This window comes from Gadus morhua, chromosome 7 (assembly GCF_902167405.1).
Source record: "Gadus morhua chromosome 7, gadMor3.0, whole genome shotgun sequence".
In the NCBI taxonomy this organism is placed as follows: Eukaryota; Metazoa; Chordata; class Actinopteri; order Gadiformes; family Gadidae; genus Gadus; species Gadus morhua.
Window position 1 is genome coordinate 14,896,982 of NC_044054.1, and position 23,459 is coordinate 14,920,440.

Consider the following 23,459-nt stretch of genomic DNA (forward strand, 5'->3'; position numbering starts at 1 on the left):
ATGTATCATTGATTTGGAGGTATACATATAGAGAGAGAGACTGTGTGTGTGTTTGTGTGTGAATGCTGTGTGTGTGTGTGTGTGTGTGTGTGTGTGTGTGTGTGTGTGTGTGTGTGTGTGTGTGTGTGTGTGTGTGTGTGTGTGTGTGTGTGGAAGGGGGGGGGGGTGGTATGAATCTGGGTCTGTCATCCCCTCTCACACTAAATTGACAAGCAGCAGTGTTTTAACACTCGCTCACATTGCGTTCTGGGATATCCAATGGGAGGGAGACTGCCACACTGGCAGTGTTTTCCTCCACATCTACCCAACAACACAACATGAAATAAACCCTTTAACAGTCACCCTCAGCTAACTCTTTAAAATACAAACAGCATTGTTGTCTACTCTGAAGTCTTGTCTGGTCACCACCCGCTAGCCTTAGCCCTAGAGTATTATACGACAAGATAATGCAGACCTAAGGTCCCGAGTGGCATCGGACTAACATCACAAAGCTGCGAGTCAGACGTATTATTCTCTTTCCCTTAAAACGCATCAGAAAAGAAAAAAATCCCAGTGTTTCACCTGCAGATCTCATTAAATCCACTAGATGGCGACCATTCACAACAGTTATGCTGCGCACAAGTTGTTACAGTTCTGCATTGTCCATAATACAAATCACAGACTCTTGTCACCATACTTTGTCTTCGAGATTAAACTAAATCAAACTATGTTTATTTTTTTCATTTATATACTGTGAATTATTGTTTTATAAAGAATGATGAAATTGTACGACATTAACATCTTGTTTTATCACATATAAAATATACCTATTGGTGGGGGTATTGGTTAGGACCTGTGTCAACAGGTGGGTAATTTGGCTCGACCAATTATGGAAACCACTCTGAAAGCCTGAGTTTAGATTACGTAGACGACACTGTCATTAAGATACACAACGTTTAAGACAAGAGTATGTCAACACCTACTTTGGGCTACATCAAAGCCTTCAAAGATCTACTTGAGCGGAACGCAGTACATTTAGACTCAGGGAGACAGTGACCTCGTTATACACGATGCTGCACCTCGTTAACATGATGCTGCATCTCGTTAACATGATGCTGCACCTCGTTATAGATGATGCTGCAGCTCGTTATACATGATGCTGCACCTCGTTAACATGATGCTACACCTCGTTAACTTGATGCTGCACCTCATTATACATGATGCTGCAACTCGTTATCATGATGCTGCACCTCGTTATATATGATGCTGCACCTCATTATACATGATGCTGCAACTCGTTATCATGATGCTGCACCTCATTATATATGATGCTGCACCTCGTCAACTTGATGCTGCACCTCTTTATAAATTATACTGCAACTCGTTATACAAGATGCTGCACCTTGTTATACATGATGCTGCACCTCGTTAACATGATGCTGCACCTCGTTAACATGATTCTGCACCTCGTTATACATGATGCTGCACCTCGTTAACATGATGCTGCACCTCGTTATCATGATGCTGCACCTCGTTTACATGATGCTGCACCTCGTTATCATGATGCTGCACCTCGTTATATATGATGCTGCACCTCGTCAACTTGATGCTGCACCTCGTTAACATGATGCTGCACCTCGTTATCATGATGCTGCACCTCGTTATATATGATGCTGCACCTTATTAACATGATGCTGCACCTCGTTATATATGATGCTGCACCTTATTAACATGATGCTGCACCTCGTTATATATGATGCTGCACCTTATTAACATGATGCTGCACTTCGTTAACTTGGTGCTGCATCTCATTATAAATTATGCTGCAACTCATTATACAAGATGCTGCACCTCGTTATACATGATTCTGAACCCCGTTAACATGATATTGCACCTTGTTTACATGATGCTGCACCTCGTTAACATGATGCTGCACCTCGTTACCATGACGCTGCACCTCGTTGTACATGACGCTGCAACTCGTTATACATGATGCTGCATCTCGTTAACATAAAGCTGCACCCTGGCTCCGGGCCCCGCGGGGCCACACACTAGTATAGAGGAGCCTTCGGGGGGGCTGTATCACCCTGGTTATTCCAAGACTGACGGGGGCCATCTGACATGGGATGACAGGGTTTGAACCTGGGATTGGTCCAAAACACCTGATAACATATTAGACAGAGTAGCGTTAATTAGAAAATCAAGGTTAAAGGATGAGAGACAATCTTGAAAACAGTTAAATGAAATATCCCGTATTTTCATATGATTTATAAAATATCAAAACAAAACAAGTTGTGTCACTTTGTGTTTCCTCTTCGACCTCCACACATCCAGGCTGCGTTCCCCTCCCCCCCTTGTGAAGCAGTCCCTTAGAGTGTCCAATGCTCCCCATTAAAGGAACACAAGGGGTCATCTAGAGAAGATCTTGTGTTGTGGCTGTGTCAAGCTCTGGCTGAAAAAAGACAGGATGTGAGGTCATGGCTCTGTGGTCCCTTCCTGCGCTCCGCAGCGCAGTGTTCGTCACTCCATGCCGTTTCGCAGCATCTGATTGGCCGCGATGAGCATGACACTGATGATGAACGCCATGGCGAAGGCGCAAATCAAGCTTTTCCGGACGCATGTCTGTCGATTCTTCTTCTTAGGGTGGACTGAGAAGGAGGGAAATACAGTGTGTGAGTTACTTCCAAGACATTACACCTCATGATGTTAGATATGACCCTGTTGCCAGGGGAACAAAACGGTGTCATGGAAGACGAGCTATTGGTGAACAACACATCGGCTCGTCCTTCTAATGTCATAATTATTCATATTATCATCATCATTCTTTTTGTAACTCTTACCCCTTACTCCTACTCTAAAGTAGGGCACCGCTGGGAACCTAAAGACAGTGTGGGCCCCTGGGAACATGGAGAAAATGTGGGCCCTGGGAACCTAGAGATAGTGTGGGCCCCCACACAGTGTCCTGGGAACCTTAAGACAGTGTGGGGCCCTGGGGACCTAAAGACATGTTGGGCCCCCCGGAACCTAAAGACAGTGTGGGCCCCCAAACTGTGTCCTGGCTCATCAGTTGGATGCACTTCACAACCTTATTATCCATGCAACATTATTGATGTGTTGCATCAATTATGACTTCCTAAAGAAACTCATTTTCTATAGGTACATGCTGGGATTGTAGGCCAACAAGGGATGCAGATGAGAGATTATTTGCGGAAATACGCGCAGCCGTAGCTTGGGCATCTATAGATCTATAGCTTACATAACATATATAGCTTACCACTCTGACTGCTGTATGTATGTATGTATGGATCAACACCTGTTAAATGTGAGGTGTAATTTTCATGAACCTTGATTCTGTGTACATGAACAGATTTGCTCACATATAAGTCTATAGTTATCCATTGAGGTTGCTCAAAGAGCCAGAAGGAGTTTGGCTGTGTTCTTTATCGTCTCTTGGAAGACAAAATGTACACACGATAAACTGCAGTTCATCAACACACACACACACACACATACACACACACACACACACACACACACACACACACACACACACACACACACACACACACACACACACACACACACACACACACACACACACACACACACCCACACACACACATGTACAAGCACACACACACACACACACACACACAGACACACACACACACACACACAGGGGCAAGCTTGAAGGCCCACCTCCTTCGTACTCGGGGCAGTTCCCAGAAGACTCCTTGAGGCTCTCCTCCTCAGTGATGATGATGTTCTCGATGTCCTTCATCGTCAGGTGGTCTCGGAAGGCGTGGAACAGAACCTGCTTCAACTCGTCCAGAGACAGCTGCTGCATGTCAAACTGCACACACACACACACACACACACACACACACAAACACACACACACACACACACACACACGCACACGCACACGCACCCGCACCCGCACACGCACACACACACACACAGTCAGAAATTATTTTGTAGCAGGTGTACCGTGCGTGTTTCTTTGTGTGTGGGTGTGTATAATTGTGTACTATATTGTGTAGGTCAGAACATTTTTGTACTTTTGCAGATATTTTTGATTTTTGTTTTTTATATGCCTCATTTAGACAACACACACACATGCATGTTTATATATATATATATATATATATATATATACATACATTTATTGAAGATGTATTTCCTAAAGCAATCAACAAGACCCCCATCCCCCTCTACACTACCAACACCACCAACACCACCCACCAAACATCCTAAAGTAACCATCACACTCTTTATATGCATAAGAAATCACACACCCCCAGCCCCCTTAGCAACGGGTCCCCCAAGCCCCCCTAGCAACATGTCCCCCCCGACCCCAGGAGCAGCTGGCCCAGCCGACGGACCCAGACAACGGACCCTAGGATGTGTGGCGCGGTGGGCTGGTGTTCAGAGACCCGGCGTGTTAGAGCCTCACACAGAAACACCCACCGCTTTGAAGAGCCTGGTGTCAACAACCTCAGGGACCTGGACTACATGGACCTGGACTACATAGACCTGGACTACATAGACCGCCTCCTTTAGACCTGGACTACATAGACCGCAACCTTTAGACCTGGACTACATAGACCGCAACCTTTAGACCTGGACTACATAGACCGCTTCCTTGCGACCTGGACTACATAGACCTGGACTACATAGGCCGCTTCCTTTAGACCTGGACTGCATTCCCTCCTTTGCGTTTCTTCTTGCAGACCAGGCTCTATTAATTAATGTGTTCATAAACGCAGCACACAAACAAACATACAATCAATGTAATTCAATTTTTATGAATAAAATGCTATTGTTGTATTATTGAAAAACATAAAAGTATTAATGAGGATCCGAAGCTTTATAGCGCTTGTCTTACACTTGGCTTTTCTGGGAATTAATTCATGCCATCTTCATGCAATCTTGCAATCTTCATGCAATATCTTAATAATATCTTCTCTGGGAACACAAGTACATAAAAACTGTAACATCTCCTTATTATTAGAATAAACATAATAACATAAATTTAATATAGTCTACGTATGTAAAATATGAACAGATATTTTCTTATTTTGCTGTGATGCTGTATATAGAATATATCACTACTAACTGCTCATTACTATTACTACTAGTCTGGTCTATCTGGGGCTTGGTCTGTCTGGGTCTTGGTCTGTCAGGGGCTTGGTCTTTCTCTCCAGGGGCTTAGTCTGTCTGCCCACCTGTCTGCTAATGTATCCATCTGTCAATCTATCCATCTGGCCGTCTGGCTACCCATCTGCCTTTCTGTCTACCTGTACCCATGCATTCACACACACACACACACACACACACACACACACACACACACACACACACACACACACACACACACACACACACACACACACACACACACACACACACACACACACACACACACACACACACACAGATCAGCAATGATCACCAATGATCACCAATGATCACCAATGATCACCAATGATCCAAATTGTTAATGACTTCAACACATTAATACCCTCTTTCTTCAACACTTGTTTCACTGCATCTCAAAGAGCTGAGTTCACTCCATTCTGTAAATGCTCCGCCCAGGGTAACTCTCCATTTAGTTTTGGCCCCACATTCAATTTGTCTCCAAATGTGCCTTCTACCATCTCGAACCCTGTCCTGAAGTGAGGCGCTGTGCTGAGCCTGGGCTGTGTTGGCGCAGGCCTCCAGGCAGCTGGATGAGTATGAGGTGTAAAAAGGGTTCAAGAGCTCCTGAGTCAAAGCTCCTTCTCACTGACTCAATGACCTTCCCAGCACACGTCTTTTTTTCAAACCAGCAACGCTCCTTTTGTTCCTTTGAACCAGCAACGCTCCTTTACTTCTTTGAAACCAGCAACACTCCTTTTGTCCTCCTTTTGTCCCAGCCACCTTGTTCCTTTAACCCTCATCTCTCAGCGTGATCCAAGGCGTGATCAACCCCACAGAGCCTCCCAGCCTGTGTAACGCAACGGGCATGATGCCAAGGTCAAAAGAGAGAGAGTGTGTGTGTGTGCATCTCTGCATATGCGTGTGTTTGTGTGTGTGTGTGTGTGTGTGTGTGCATGTATGTGTGCATTTGTGTTTGCATGTACGTGTTTGAGAATACACACCTGTATGCATGCTTTTGTGAGTGTGTGTGTTTGTGAGTGTGTACGCGTGTGCATGTGTGTGTGTGTGTTTTGGGGGCTTTATTTGCCTCTCAAAGACAACAGGGGTGATGCGTGGTGACGGGTGACACGCTGGGGCAGGACCCATCAGTCACAGGAGCAGGCGCCTCCCCGACCTTCCCCTCCAGCTGCTCTCTGTCTGCCCTCGTCTCTAAGCCCCTTCCCTTGAGGAGCATGTCGGCGAGCATAGGTAATGTTCAATCCAGAGGAAAGGAGCCGTCCCACCGGAGACACGAGCAGATACACCTGGTCCTGGGGGGCAACATACCCAACCCCGGTTTCATTGAATGTGTGTCCATGGAAGCATTCTGATGCTGCATTATAACTAGTATTGATGGGGCGCCCCGGTGGAACACCGGTTTATAGCGTGTACCATATAGGCACAGGCCTGAACGCGGCGACCCGGGTTCGAATCCCGCCCGTCGTAATATGCTGCATGTCCTCTCTTATCTCTCTCTATAATAAAGAATAAAAAATGCAAAAATAAATCTTAAAAAAGAAATAACTAGTATTGCAAACACAGAGGTTGTGTCCTCTGTGTTAGTTGGGTGAACTTCAAGGAGATAGACAAGCTTGCTGCTCGTCTGGGGGCTCAATCTCTTGACCTGTATTTCAGATCCTGGTGCGTGAAGCTGATTGGGTAGAGAGATACGGGGGCCAATGTATCCATTCCGGACAAAGACATCAAAATCTAAAAATATGCACACTTATGTTTCTCCAGTGCTCTGTGAGCAGACACATCAAACAGATTAACTGTGGTGGATATATTATCCTTCATTTCCCCTTGCTAGGATGGATGGCTCATTTTATTAGTGTTGTACCAGTTTTTCATCTGGAATTTTTCTATTTTAGATTTGCTAATTTAAAGCTCTTGGTTACTTGTTTTGAAAAGTGCCTTAGTCAAATCGTAAGACTTTAATTCTGATGATTATTTCTGTCAGGCTGAAGACAGAGAGACAGGCTGATACAGAATTAAGGATAAATGAGTTGCCCTTTGACCACCTGACTCAGCCAAGTCCTTCCTGTCTTCAAGAGCTCAGTTACAGACATCTCGTCAGACGAGAAACACGTAAGGGGGCGGAGTTGAATGAAGACATTGAAAGTAGGCTGGGGCTGATCTGTCCAGGGCAGAGCGGTGGAGTTTGCCTTTGACCTGTAGGAAGGTCAACCCCCTTCTCACTCATTCGCTGAAAAACCTGTGAACCCTCCGCCTAGGACCAGAGGAACAAGCCCTTAGTCTAAGACCAGAGGAACAAGCCCTTAGTCTAAGACCAGAGGAACAAGCCCCTAACCTAAGACCAGAGGAACAAGCCCTTAACCTAAGACCAGAGGCACAAGCCCTTAGTCTAAGACCAGAGGAACAAGCCCTTAGTCTAAGACCAGAGGAACAAGCCCTTAGTCTAAGACCAGAGGAACAAGCCCTTAGTCTAAGACACACCCTCAGAGGGAGTCCATTGGCTCCTGTTCATAGGCTATCAAAGCGCTGCTGAAAACGTTGATTTCAGCTGGGTACAATAGAGTCACTGAGATGTGTTTGTGCTTTTGAAATGACGCCAGATGTTTCCTACTATCTCCATGTCATGTTAGTCCTTTAGGGTGTGTGGAGCTCTGTCTGGCGAGCGGTTGATAGAGAGAGGGAGGGTACAACTTCTCGTATACTGATACGATAAGTCTGTGGCTAATTTCATATGCAACATTGCTCTTACACATTGATGAAGACATTTGAATAAACGTATGGGGCCCTATTTTAACGGTCTGAAACGCAAGTGAGAAGCGCGAAACGCGTATAGCTTGGTGGGCAGATCTCTGGCGCTGTTGCTATTATACCGGCGGACAAATTACTCTGGCGCCCGACGCAAATCTAAAACGGGTTGGTCTGAATACCCGTCGGTGTGTTTGGGGCGCAACATGCGATAAACCAATGAGAGTGCCATCTCCCGTCCCCTTTAAGAGCCATGAGCGCATTTGACAATCTGATATTTTGACAGCGTGTTTGCAGTCTCCGATGAGACAGATGCATGACCACATGAATTTCGAACTTCAAAGGGCTCAGTTTATTGCAAAAAAATATGGCCTATTTCACACATGGAAAAGCGTTTTCTTCTACAACTTCAGAAACACTGAGTCGTCATGTAAATTTCGGGAAAGAAAACTTAACACACATATGATATGCGGTCCTGTTGTCGCAACTGTGGGTCTTTTTAATGATATGAGGCAATACATTAACCAACAAAGTTTCTTACCAGTATTGTATACATTATCGTTATCGACTTTTGTTGATACTATACATGTGTCCCCCCCGTTAATATACATTGCCATGGACTGTATTATGCGTTACGTATTTAGTTTGCGTGTGTTTAAACAGATGGATGCATCACCCGCATTCATTCATTCTTTTAAACACTCACTCGTGGTAAAAATATGTTTTCTCATTACCAAATACTCATCAATCCTAAAAGTTATGGGCTTGTACACGATGTATGTGTCAAGAAAATATGTGTTTGCTGTATGGTGTTTGCAGATGCATTGTTTTAAAAGTACAACTTCTTACCGCTGTATCAGATGTTCTTTCCCAAATAATTTAACCAACGTTATCATTAACCCGAAAACAAGGTTTTGTTTTGGAAGGCTGGGATATAGCCTACTTTGCTCAAGTTTATTATGGGTATTATTATTATTTTAACGCATGGCATAGCCTACTACAGTGTTCATTCATGCAGCCCCAATGATTTATTTTTTCACAATCCACATCATCATCATAATATTTCAATGATGGTACGTCAAAATAGCAACACCAACTGCTCTATCCACTAGTGCACTTGGACCAGGTATTTTTTGGTCAATTGCACAACTGCTTTATCAATCTGTAAGATAGCACCATGTATCATTTGCGGCGGAACACGCCTCTGCTTTCAGCAGAAACGCTGTAATCTTCACAGAGATGACACACATCAGAACAAGCACTAACTTAGGTTCACAAAAAAACGAAATCTGAAATTTCAGAGTTCCGGAAATTTCTAGAAACCATAGAACTTGTGGAAAACAGAATCTGCTCTGAATCTGATCCATCTCTGAAATACACCAACAAAAATACCCTCTTAGTAAAACACAGTAGAAATCACAGATTTTTGCAGTTTCCATGCCAATCACTGAAGACAATCACTAAGCACTGAGTGACAATAATAAGGACAATGACATAATAACGTGGAAAATGATCATGATTGATTTGAACAGCTTGATTTGAATTTGCACATCATGCAACTCCACACCTGCCTCAGGCTCCTCCTGTTCAACACACACGCACACACACACACACACACACAAACGCAAACGCAAACGCACGCACACACACACACACACACACACACAAAACACATCATCTTGGGGATGTTGCCCCCCCAGATATTGTCTTTTGTGTCACTCTCTCTCTTCCTTTTATGGTCCTGCTATTGTTTCAGCTCTATCCGTCTCTGTCTTTCTCTCGCTGTCTCCCTCACCTTGACTGTTTCATCTTCTCCCTCTTACTCTCCCGCTCCCTGCCTGTCAGCGCCTTTCTTACTCTCTCTCTTCACATTTCTCTTCTCTCTCTCTCTCTCTGTCTGAGATTAAACTTATAAATCACCCTTGGGACACACAATGTCGACGACCTTCAGGACAGACCTTTTGGTGCATTTATTCTCCCTTTCTCTAAATGTTTCTCTCCTCTTGCTCTCTCTTGCTCCCTCTCACCCTCTCTCCTCCCCCAATCTCCGCTCTCTGTCTCTCTTGTCGCTCTTGCCTCTCTCCCCCCCCCCCCCTCTCTCTCTTTCTCTCTCTCTCTCTCTCTCTCTCTCTTTCTCTCTCTCTCTCTCTCTCTCTCGCTCTCTCTCTCTCTCTCTCTCTCTCTCTCCCTCTCTCTCTCTCTCTCTCTCTCTCTCTCTCTCTCTCTCTCTCTCTCTCTCTCTCTCTCTCTCTCTCTCTCTCTCTCTCTCTCTATCACTCTCTCTCTGACTCATGTGATTTCAGTATATTCCATTTACTCAACATAGGAATGGCTTTCTGCCGGTATCTGCACCATCTTCTCTCATCCTCCTCCAAGTCTCTCTCTCTCTCTCTCTCTCTCTGTCGAGTTGTCTCTTTATCATTCATTCATTTCCATCTCCTTGAGGCTTCTTGCCTCTGCTCTCAGTCTCCTCCATCTTTCATTTCTTAATCTCAACATTCTCTCTCTCAGATGCAGCATTATTTTTAGCACGAAATTGTGACTCTCACTCTGACTATCTTTTTCTTTCTTTCTCTCTCTCTTTCTTAATCTCTCTCCCTTTATCTCTCACTCTCTCTCTCTTAATTTATTCATAAGTTAACACAATCTACAAAAACAAACCAATGAGAGGCTCATCTCAAACCTTAGCAATCCATTCACTACATGAGCACTTAGGGCATGAAACTCTGTTCAAGAGTGTGTAATGGGTTTGATTTAGGTTCTAAACATCTCAACACATGTGTAGTGTTTATGGGAGAGTAAATGTGAGAGTATTTGGAAGTGAAATACTAATAGTACAACTCATACTAGGGCCCAGTAGTTGAAGGCAGTAAGATACATGATAGGTTCCCTCACCTGCCAGAAGATATTGTCGATGGTTGTGCCCAGGAAGCCTTCTCTATTGTCAGAGGACAGCAGCTTGGGGCCCAGGATGGTCATGAACTCCTCGAAATCCACCTGGCCGTCCCCTGCAAGGAGCACACACACACACACACACACACACACACACACACACACACACACACACACACACACACACACACACACACACACACACACACACACACACACACACACACATAGACACACACAGACAGACATAGACACTCACATGGACACACATATATACACGTGCACACACAGACACGCACACACGTACCAGAAACACATACACCAAACACACATGCCACAAACACACACACGCACGCACGCACGCACGCACGCACGCAGGCAGGCAGGCAGGCAGGCAGGCAGGCAGGCAGGCAGGCAGGCAGGCAGGCAGGCACACACACACACACACACACACACACACACACACACACACACACACACACACACACACACACACACACACACACACACACACACACACACTCAGTTAGTCAGGAAGGCCCACTAACAGTGAGACAGGTGGATAGGTAAAAAGACAGACAGACGGGTATGGAGGTAGAAAGACAGACAGGTGGAGGTAGACGGCAGACAGGTGAAGAGGTAGAAAGACGGAGAGGTGGAGAGGTAGAAAGACAGACAGGTGAAGAGCTAGAAAGACAGACAGGTGGAAGCAGAATGACAGCCAGGTGGTGGTAGTAAGACAGAGAGGTGGAGAGGTAGAAAGACAGACAGGTGGATAGGTAGAAAGACAGACAGGTGGAGAGGTAGAAAGACAGACAGGTGGAGGATGATGGGGTGAAAACATCCCTTGAGACCCAAATGTAATGGGGCAGAAAATTAGTTGGTTCCTATTTCCGGAGTGAAGGTATCTTAAAGCAGCTCATGACACATCCCTGCTGATGACTCAACTCTCCCAACTCCTTTACACCATTGTACACCAAGTCACACGCATCCCCACTAGTGTGTCCCCCGTGCTTCCCAGTAGGGCTCAGAACGGAGGCTGACTGCTAGTTCCCCTTTGTTCTTCTCCATGCAGCGCTAGGCTCCTTGACAACATGTGCTTAGCGTGGTCCGTGGTTAGGGGCTGTAGGTACGCTTTGACACAAAGAGACAGAGAGCGGAAGATTTGGAAAATAAACAAACCCAAAAATAAACACTCCTCTCTGCTCACATTCTATGCCATTGAGATGATGACTCGTGTGCAAAAATGTGCTCGGCGAGATGGATTCCATGAATGGCCCTGATTGGCCAGAAATTAGCCAGTAGCTCATTTGTCTCATACAGAGGCAGGCACAGTCAACTCGCATTTCCCTCAATAACAGTAGACGGATGGCTATGCCATTGCTAACGAGTTACACTCAAATAACAGTGCTTATAACCTTTAACTTGGGAGAGTTGGACGAAACGTCAGGCTACGCATGCCAAACACCGTAATGTGAGGGTAACAATGATACACAAAAACAATCAAACAAAGGGGTCTCTAAAGTCCACACCCACACTTAGTAAAAAGAGAAAGCCATAAATTGCCAGATTGGAGCTGGCTTGATGTTCCCGGGGGGCGCCAGAGTTGATTTATTTGTGAAAACAGAGCAATTAGCCCCAAGACAGATCAGCAGGCTTTATTCAAGCGTAGAAAACACTGGTGGTGACAGCAGTCATTTTCCTTCCAAACACAGTGTGTGTGTGTGTGTCTGCGTACTTGTTAGGTTGTTTCCGCCGATTTAGATGTAAGTAACCCTCACATTGTTTAATGCATGCTTCCAGAACGTCTCATGTTTTTACTTCCTGTTTCCACAGCCTCTCACATTGTTTACTTCCTGTTTCCGGAGCGTCTCACGTTATTTACTTCCTGTTTCCAGATCGTCTCAAGTTGTTTACAACCTGTTTCCTTGTTTCCTTCTTTACTTTGTAAACAACGTGGGACACTGTGGAAACAGGAAGTAAAAAATGTGAGAGGCTGTCAGCCAGCCCCTATAGCAGATTCAAAAAGGTCTACTCATTCCAGGCTCTTTTAAGGGCTCATTTTCCCATGCGCCCTTCTCCGCGACTGCCCATGGGAACCACGTCCACGGCCCTCGCCTGTAGAACAAACGCACCATCATTCAGTTTGGCAGATAGCAGAGAAGCAACCTGGAGGAGGCCTATCCACAGAGAATCACCTCCAGTGGCAGCGAGGTGCGCGTAGTCCCTGCCTGTTGCGGTTCACGTCTTTGTGTCCGCTCACGTCCTCGGCGAGTCCACCATACGCTCTGAGAAATAAAGTGCTGCTCCTCGGTAGGGATGAAGCACGAGTCAGACTGAACCCAGGTCAGAGGCTTCGTTTGCATGAACTGAACAATCAGGATGACAGCAGGGGCCTTCGCCTATCCTGACTCATATGCCCAATGAGCGATGGAATATCACCATGGAAACCAAACTCACACAAACCACCAAACGGACCCAAGCCTATGCAAATAGAGGCCTATATAACCTTGATGTAAGAAGGATCAATAGCCTGTCCATCCAAGGGCGAACATCTGAGTGTCATTTGTTAAAGATGGCATAGTCATTGGGCAGGTTTTTATCAGGCATCTGTTCTCCGATTGGCTCATGACATCCATCTTACCTGTCACAGCTATGCTTAACCAAAGGTGTTTGGAGCATTTTCTGGGCTGTTTATTTTCTACTCTCTCTTTCCAACCCGGTGCTGCCCTACAGAAGGCTCTCCATCCACTTTTATGCCCAAAGGAGCCGCTTTCTCTGAAGCAGCTCCCCTTTTACTAAGCGTCGCTCTGGCAAACTTCCCGCCCTTTCTCTCTGCTCTCGCCGCTTGCCAGGACTTCCTGCTCTCTCCGAACACGCTCGGAAGTCCAGCCCTCCCTCGCCAACGCACTTTGGAAGCCCCACGCTCCAGACCCCCGCTCCAGGCACCAGGCCCCCGCTCCAGGCTCCAGCCCCCCACTCCAGCCCCCCACTCCAGGCTCCAGCCCCCCACTCCAGGCTCCAGCCCCCCACTCCAGGCCCCCCGCTCCAGCCCCCCATTCCAGCCCCCCGCTCCAGGCTCCAGCCCTCCCCTCGAGCCCCCCCGCTCCAGGCTCCAGCCCCCCACTCCAGCCCCCCACTCCAGCCCCCCACTACAGCCCCCCACTCCAGCCCCCCCTTCAGCCCCCCGCTCTATTCGGAGTAGGGCCGAACCGAGGTGGACTGGAGACCAGGGGGTCCCCCTGGTGGAGCCTGGCTAAATTACACTGAGCTGGAAGACCTTTTGCTGCAGTGCTGAGATCAGCCAGGGCAGGGCGCTGTACCGCTGCTCTGATCTGACTCCTGGGGGGGCGAGGCCAGCGCTCTGGACCGGCCACCCTTCACTCTGGAAACCAATGGCTACAAACCGAACCGATTGGACCCACAGTGTCATTTGTGTGAGGCTTAATGGCTTCAAGGCCAATCATACACACCCTCCCCGCTGCACCTCCCTTTCTTCCTGTTAGAAGGTTTCATCTCCACACGGGTTGGAAGATGTCAGAGTTTGGCTTCACACTCTCGTTAAAAAGGGGCTGTAGGTTAGCTTGAAGAGAACATATTTGAGGCTCATTTGTTAAGACTGCCACAGACGTCCATCAGCTATTCATGAGTCAAAGAGCTGCGAGAAGATCTGTTTTGAGTTGACTGCGAATCCCTCTGTGTGAGACTATTTCCATTGTAGAGCGCTCAGGGCTCACTCCTGACCAATCAGGGCATGTCTTCCATAATGATCAAGAGTCCATCTTGCCAGGCAATCACAGGTGTGTGGAATGCAACACTCAGTTGGTGAAGGGGAGAGGACGTTCAGTAATAAACTGGAACCTCTTTTCCTCGAATTTCTGTTCTTTTTACGACTTTACTGCAGCCCGTGCATGGGTCTGGAACTGAATGTATGCGTGTCTGTTTGGGTATTTTTATATATTTGTTGGCCACAGGCATTCAGCACCCCCACACTCCTGGGCAGCAGGTCCCAGAGCAGCACCCTGGATAGCGCCACCCCCTTGGGAAGCGCTCCAACCGGGCCGCCCGGTCCATCCTGTGTGTGTGTTTTTGTGTCGTGTGTGTGTTTTATTTTGTGTGTTAGTGTGTAGTATGTATGTGTGTGTGGGTGTGTGTGTGTGTGTGTGTCTGTGTACGTGTAGTGTGTGTGTTTTTGTAGTGTGTGTGTTTGTAAACACAAACACACACACACTACTACTTGTGTGTGTGTGTGTGTGTGTGTGTGTGTGTGTGTGTGTGTCTGTGTCTGTGTACGTGTAGTGTGTGTGTGTGTGTTTGTAAACACAAACACACACACACACACACACACACACACACTACTACTTGTGTGTGTGCATGTGTATGTCTGTGTGTGTGTATCAGTGTGTAAATGGGTAGTGTGTGTGTGTATGTTTAAGTTTTCAGTGTGTGTCTGTTTGTGTGTGGTGTGTTAGTGTGTTAGTGTGTAGTGTGTTTGGTAAGTGTGTTAGTGTGTAGTGTGTGTGTACCATCATGTTTTGTGTGTGTGTTATTATTTTGTGTGTGTGATACTATGTCCTGTGTGCATACCTAGTGTGTGTGTGTGTGTGTATGTGTTTTAGTGTGTAGTGTTTGTGTATATGTGTGTGTGTTTGTGTTTGTGTGTGTGTGTGTGTGTGTGTGTGTGTGTGTGTGTGTGTGTGTGTGTGTGTGTGTGTGTGTGTGTGCGTGCGCGTGTGTGTGTGTGTGTGTGCGCGCGCGTGTGTGTGTGTGTGTGTGTGTGTGTGTGTGTGTGTGTGTGTGTGTGTGTGTGTGTGTGTGTGTGTGTGTGTGTGTGTGTGTGTGTGTGTGTGTGTGTGTGTGTGTGTGCCCCTCACCATCCATGTCCAGCCTCTGCATGATGATGGCCAGCTCCACCTCGCTGGGCATGTAGCCCAGGGAGCGCATGGCCATGCCCAGCTCCTGCTTGGAGATGAAGCCGTTCCCATCGCGGTCCAGAATACGGAATGCCTCTCGGATTTCTGGGAAGAGTACAAAGCAATAATAATGAAGAAGACATAATAGATACAAAAACAAAGTTGACCCTTTTCATTTTTCTTGCTGTGATATTTAGTGATCAAGCAAATCCAAATAAAAGTCCACTTCTGTTTAAGGTTTGTTGATGGAGTAGGACATTGTGACGGCCCGCTGGCTGTTTTGTGTGTTAATGTGTAGCTTTGGGCAAGACCCTTTGCTCCTCCCTGTCCCTCTCTCCTCTCAGGTGTCTCCTGGTGGGTGGAGCTGCACATATAAGCTGCAGATATAAGGCTCCCCAGTCTGCCCATGGCTCTCTCCCTCTCCAGACACCATTTACTCTTCGTTTGACTTTTGTTACATCATTATTTTGGTTAACTTCTGTTGATTAATAAATAAGGTAACTTTTACACGGTGTGTCTCCATATTTGCTGTGGCCAAGAGCCGTGCCGTAACAACAAACATATATATATCAGGCCTATACGGACTACTGTGACCATCACTTTAGCTTGGTGAATTACTAATAATACCAAGTCATGAGATCATACGCCACGGAGCCATAAGGCCGGTATGGTCTTCTCTGCGGGCCTAGTGATTGTCAGCATTAAACTATTATACATTCCCATCGGTCTCAAGACTGGCTCAATATTTCATTGCTGCTTCCAGTGCAGCTCATATCAACGAGAGCAGTAATCCAAACAGATTCTAGGCCTACAGAAAGAATCTCCAGTCAATCCCTCCTGCTGTTGAAGCCAATGGGGACAATGTGGGGGAAAATGAGGCCTGACCAGAGGGCAGGTGAGCTACGTCAGCACAAGCCCAGAGGGCCAGTGAGCTACGTCAGCCTGAGGCCTTACCGGAGGGCCAGTTATCCACGTCATTATATGGCCTTTTGCTGGCCTGGTGGGCGTAAGACTTAATTGCTGTGAGAATGTTCGGGTTTCTTTGATAAGACATTGATTTGTGATGCAGCGGCCTCTCCTCCTGCATACTAGTGGTACTTAGCGGTACGTGTTATGGTTTCAAACACCATGTGTGCCTGCAATGAGCTTATAGGGACCCTCAAAGGTGAAAAGTTCATGTTGGAAACAAATGAACATCAAATGCGTAAGCATCTGCATTCAATTTTACCAAAAATATAGGCTGCTATAAAATAGGCTTGAATGACATCCGGTAATTCATATATATTGATATTTATCTATTAAAAATCAAGCATTATCTGTGGAGACGAAGGGCTCCAGTCAGAAAATAAGGACATTCATTGAAAGCAAAACACAACCAAAAGTCCCCCCCTCCTCTTAACGGAACAATGGAAGGTCTTCACGTTATAAACCTGCCCAGTAGCCTAAATATAAAGGCATTCCGGTTATAAACCTGCCCAGTAGCCTAAATATAAAGGTCTTATGTATAGGTCTTAGGTTATAGACCTTGCCAGTAGCCTAAATATAAAGGCATTCAGGTTATAAACCTGCCCAGTAGCCTAAATATAAAGGGCTTATATATAGGTCTTAGGTTATAGACCTGGCCAGTAGCCTAAATATAAAGGTCTTCAGGTTATAGTAGCGCTACTCCTGGCCAGTAGCGTAATTTCTCACTTTAAATTCTTCTTGTCGCTATAAAATAAATAGCATTTTTATCAATAATACTAATATTACTATCAATGGTCCTACTGCCTAGCATCCCTGAGCAGTCAAGCAGAACTCCATCGTAAGAGATAGAGTGAATTACTGTTGAAATGATTGGAGAGTTTAAGAGGAACTTGATGATAAGAGGCTTCCCCTCATCGGGAGGGAGTGGAGCCTCTCCCCTCCCCCCCAGTCCCACGCTCTCCACCCGCAGAACAATAAAGATAAGCTGCTTGATTCTTCTCTCTGTTCTCAACCCATCCTCCCCTCTGCTCTCTCTCATCTCTTTGTCTGTCCTCTCCCTTCTCTGGTCTCTCTCATCTCTTTGTCTCTCCCTCTTCTGCTCTCTCTCTCATCTTTGTCGCTCTCTCCTCTGGTCTCTCCCTCCTCTCTTTGTCTCTCTCTCCTCTGGTCTCTCTCATCTTGTTGTCTCTCCCTCCTCTGGTCTCTCTCTCATCTCTTTGTCTCTCTCTCATCTAATCTCTCTCTCATCTCCTTGTCTCTCCCTCTGGTCTCTCTCTCAACTCTTTGTCTGTTCTCTCCTCTGGTCTCTCTCTCATCACCTTGTCTGTTCTCTCCTCTTGTCTGTCTCTCATCTCTTTGTCTCTCTCCTCTGGTCTCTCTCTTATCTCTTTCTCTCTCCCTCATCTCTTTGTCTCTCTCCTCTGGTCTCTCTCTTATCTCTTTCTCTCTCCCTCCTCTCTTGGTCTCTCTCTCCTCCGGTCTCTCTCTCATCTCTTCGTCTCTCCCTCCTCTGGTCTCTCTCTGATCTCTTTCTCTGTCCTCTCCCATCCTTCCCTATGCTCCGTCTTCCTGCGTCTCCCATGGAGGAGCCGGAGGGTTGCCAGGCGTCAACAGACCGTCTCCTCCTGCAGCAGTTCCTGACTCAACTTCCTCAGAGAAGCCCGCCCCCGCAGCCCCCCAGTCTCTACGTTCAAGAGAGAGCACAAGCACACACAGACAAAAGCACACGCACACAGACACGCGCACACACAGACAAAGGCACACGCACACAGACACGTGCACACACTGACACGCGCACACACAGACACGCACACAAACAGACACGCAGACACAGACGAGCGCACACACAGACACGCGCACACCCAGACATGCAGACGCACAGACACACGCACGAGCACACACAGACATGCACACACACAGACATGCGTACACAAACACGCGCATACAGACACGCGTAAAAACAGGCACACGCACACACAGACAGACACGCGCGCCGCAAACACACAGACACGAGCACACAGACACGCGCACAGACACGCACACGCGCACACACACGCATGAACAGACACTCGCACACGCAGACACAGACACGAGCACACAGACACGCGCACAGACACGCACACGCGCACACACACGCATGAACAGACACTCGCACACGCAGACACAGACAAGCGCACACACACAGACAGTCGCACACACACAGACACGCAAACACAGACAGACACGTGCATACAGACGCACGCACACCCACAACACTTCCACACACCCACACACACCCACACAGACACGCCCACACGCGCAGACGCACACACACACGCGCAGGCGTCTCCTCAGGCAGCAGTGGAGTCAGAGCTCCAAGGGGACGTCGCCCAAAGCTCCCTGTCAATCTCCAACTAATGGCCTGTCAATCAGAGGAGTATCAGGTGCAGAGGGGAGACGGAGAGGAGGACGCACACCTGGCGAGAAACGCCCGGGCGGGCGGATCTGTGGACGTCATAGAGACGCCCTCGTCCCATGTTTTTCTCCTGTGGAACATAACCAAACCGACCGCTTTGCGCTGGACTCCTCCAGGGAGTTAGAGTGGCAGTTCTTCACCGGTCTGCATTAACCTATGTTGACATCCATTTATATTGATTCATTATGATACAGATGGATAGATCACTACTTTCACACATGCACACCAGCACCAATTGCCAATGGAGCCTATTCTCAAAGGTGTCATGACAGGACGCTGGTGTGGATCATAGCACTGATCATGGCTCTGCTCCACTGATGCACCAGACCTCTACTCCTCAGTCTGCTGCCCGTGCCCGGGTACTGAAAGAACCATGATAAGCTCTATGAGTGATGCCTCAGTTTGACGCCTCTGTGAAGATGGTGCATGCTCCCCAAACAGGCGGGAGACCTCCTAACTTGCTGCAGAGGTTTGTTGGGGGGGAACAAGGCAGCACGGGAGTAGGACATTTATTTATTCAGAACTTTTTTCATATTTGTCGCATGTTTTGGGGGACTGGCATAAGATGGGGGCCAGAAGGGAGAGGAGGGATTTATTCGGTTGGATATTTTCCAAATCGAGCTTCCTCTGGCTTGTTCCTTCCACCGCCTACCCCAGCTTTAGATAGTCACATGTGAAGGCATGATTACATCAATTCGTTTTTGTGTTGTTTTTGTTTCTGTCATTAAATTATTGTCCTAAATCGTTTTCAAACCTCAGACCAGCTAGATCCCACTTTCCACTTCAGCATTTTCACAAAGTAGCCACTGAACAAGGATTTTTCCTGAACAGGTATTGAGGTTATCTTCCTCGCCAATGATACAGTCAAAATGTGCTCCGATTTCTGAATGAGTGTTCTACTGTTCCTTGCTCTCTCGCACTCCCTCTCTGTCTCTGCATTAGCGTGCTTGTCATTAGTCTATCTGCCCGGACACAGTGTCGGGTGTTCTGTGCCCACTCGTGTCCGTCTTGGAAATAACCCTGCCTAAGATCGTCATCCTCCACCCACCTTTTACTATCTGTCACTTCAGCAAGAGCTTGTGATGCCCTCTCAGTCCCCTCTAAGCCTGTGAATATCCCCTTCTGCTGTTCACTCGACCAGGGTATCACCTCGCTCTTTCTCTCTTTCTCTCTCATCCTCTCTCCCTCCCCTTCTACTATTAGTGAGAGGTATTTCCTTAGAAAGGTGTGTCTGTCTGTGTGTGTGTGTGTGTGTGTGTGTGTGTGTGTGTGTGTGTGTGTGTGTGTGTGTGTGTGTGTGTGTGTGTGTGTGTGTGTGTGTGTGTGTGTGTGTGTGTGTGTGTGTGTGTGTGTGTGCTGCTGTACATGGTCATTTCGTTGCATCAAATTTGACTTAAACAAGAAAAAGTGATAGTCATCCAAATGTCTGAGGATGATGGCTGGATTGAGCAGACTCACCTTGCCGAGTCTGATTGGACTGCTTTGGGCGAGGCTGCACCATGAGTGATCAGTGTGCACGGGTTAAACTAGCCGTCAGGGCACACACTCAGGGAGCTCTCCTGCATGGCAACATGGAGCCCAGCGTCATGTGTGAGGTTGGTCTGCAAATCTTACATTAAATCCGCTTTCAACCCCGCCACCCTGCGACCTTGTCTGGAGGAGCCCACTAAAAGTCCCCTTGGTGGCGTTTAGCAAGGACATTGCTACAACTGTATTATGAATGCGTGTATCAGTGTGTGTCTGAGATGACACCACTCACTGTGTTGCACAAATCCTAACCTAATGTCTCAGCCGACCTCTTGATAGTTTACATAAATTGATGGAAAACAGGTTAAAAGCAAAGTAATTCCCACCTTCAACAGGTGGTACACTAGCCTATATCTGCATTGCAATAGGATTCTAACTTCTTACTGAGGTCATAAATGATCCCAGGGCATTTATCGCAAAGAGTAGGGGTTTCCCCGGTGTCCTGGCCCAACCAGGCTCATTCAATCTGGCCCCCTAATCATCCTCCTGTATAATTGGCTGACTCATTAATTCCCTCACTCTCCACCTCAAGCTGGTGTGTGGTGAGCGTTCTGGCGCAGATTGGCTGCCGTGCATCACCCGAGAGGGTGCTACAAACAGGTGGTGGTTAGTGAGGTCCCCCCTTCACTGTAAAGCGTCTTTGAGTGTCTAGAAAAGCGCTTTATAAATTCAATCCATTATTATTATTATTATTAAAGGAGAGGTTTACAGGCCTGGACTTGAATGTCTTTTTACCAACCAGACCTTTTTCTAAATGGGTCGATCTGTATCTATGCACCGAGGAATAGCCTTTGGTTATAAAGCCACAACCAGTTCAATTCATCCATGATGGATACCCCTTAACCTCGATGACACAAGGACTTTATGCTACATAACTCCTCAAGTTCCATACGTACAACTTCTTCTGGTTGAAGCCAAGGTGAGATGTAATATGAAAAAAAACACCAACAGATACACGCACACACACACACACGCATAGACGCACGCATACAGAGCAGTCATTGTATTTGACCACGGAGAGCTGGTGGCGAATTGATCTGCCAATTCCCCTTCAGGGACATCGGATTAAGAGATTTAGAGGACAAAAGGACTTGAAACCATAGCTCACTGAAGCAGAATTCAATAGTGCACATGTTTGAAGTCATGAGTGTTAGTGCGAGCTGACATGGATCCCTTGGAGTTGTGTCCTAGATTCAGCTCCCAACACAATGTTCACAATCTATAGTTGGGCAAGTTGAAAGGCTTTAATACTCATCCTAACTGTGTATAGAACATCATAGATACTACTAGGTGATACATTAGGTCATATTTCTCAAAGCAAAGTCCTGTTGAGCATATATTCATATATTCTCTAACTAATTCCACGTAATGTCTCTGGAAAAAACGGGACTAAACCTAATAAAGAAACCTGATATACTATAAATGTTCCTTCCTCTACACTCAAGAATTGTCTCAATGGCTCGGCTTAAGGAAGCTAATAGCAGTGCAAACCTTCAACATAGTAAGATAAATATAGAAACTCTAGTCAGACCCCTTATTTCCCCGTAGATAGACGTGTTCAGCGTGCTGGGCTGTGCTATGGCTAGACAGCTCTGTCCCAACACAGCGTTACCTGCGAGCTCCTCTGGGGAGATGCTGGTGAGCTGGAAGGCTTCGCTGCCCTCAGAGAGCGAGCTGCTGAGGTAGTTGTCAGGGTAGAGTAGGCCTGCTCGCACATGGTGGAACGGCATCTTCAGCCTGCACACACAGGGAAGGATGGGCACAAGTAGGAATGTCAATGCATAAATGCACACACATAGACAGACGTATATAAGTAGTCCCCAACACACACACACACACACACACACACACACACATGCAAACATTTGCACACCCACACACGCATTTGAATAGCTATAAATGTACACAGAAACACAAACATCAATGCAGGCACATAGTCACTTATATAAATACATGCACACACACACACACACACACACACACACACACACACACACACACACACACACACACACACACATACACACACACACACACACACACACACACACACACACACACACACACACACACACACACACACACACACACACATCAACGCAGTCACTAACCTAAATATAGCTATACATGCAACCACAGTCACACACACACACACACACACACACACACACACACACACACACACACACACACACACACACACACACACACATACACACACACACACACACATACATAGAAGCATAGTCACTCACATAAAGCACCGGTTCACTTTCATGCACTTCAGTAAAAAAAAGGTGTGAAGGATTGTGAAGGAACATATTTCTGGGTACCCCCCATAGCTTATAAAGGACTAGGGCATATAGGCTTGAAAAAGGCTTGGAAAAAAGCCTTGGAAAGGCTGTCCATGTGTTCAACGGTAGCATGATAAGGGAAGGGTATGTAGGGGACCTTTATAGAATCTATTTCATCGTTTAAACAACCTCAATGTGGGACTGAAAAATATTTTCTCAGACGTGCACAGATTTAACATATTTACAAACCAGCATACTTATTTAAAAATCTGCCCCCCAATCCTCTGCGCAGGAGAAGATACACTGCATCAACAGAGCCGCAGAGTCGATGGCGGGCACTACAGGCGTGGCGCTAATCAGTGAAATCACCTGTACTATGTCCCAATTAACGCGATGCAACGCAGCCTTCATCATGTTTCACAGCCTAAAAGAGGCCTCAGGTGACCTCTAGTGTGCTGGAGCAGCATGCAGAACAGAGAGAACAGAGAGGGGTGAAAGAAGAAGAACAAGGCGCTGCTGAGCTGGAGAACA

The 23,459-nt window shown here is 46.7% G+C and overlaps 1 protein-coding gene across 1 annotated transcript in view; it reads right to left on the bottom strand.

The window, feature by feature from the left end:
- Positions 1 to 117: 117 nt before the first annotated feature.
- Positions 118 to 23,459, bottom strand: part of caln2 (calneuron 2) — a 29,777-nt gene continuing 6,435 nt past the window's right edge. Inside the window, exons 2-6 of the mRNA XM_030362141.1 lie at positions 22,247 to 22,371; positions 15,648 to 15,791; positions 10,777 to 10,889; positions 3,679 to 3,832; positions 118 to 2,627 (exon numbers count right to left, since the gene is read on the bottom strand). Of these exons, the coding sequence (XP_030218001.1) occupies positions 2,500 to 2,627; positions 3,679 to 3,832; positions 10,777 to 10,889; positions 15,648 to 15,791; positions 22,247 to 22,364 (657 nt within the window). The 5' untranslated portion in view covers positions 22,365 to 22,371 and the 3' untranslated portion in view covers positions 118 to 2,499. The remainder of the gene's footprint in view (positions 2,628 to 3,678; positions 3,833 to 10,776; positions 10,890 to 15,647; positions 15,792 to 22,246; positions 22,372 to 23,459) is intronic.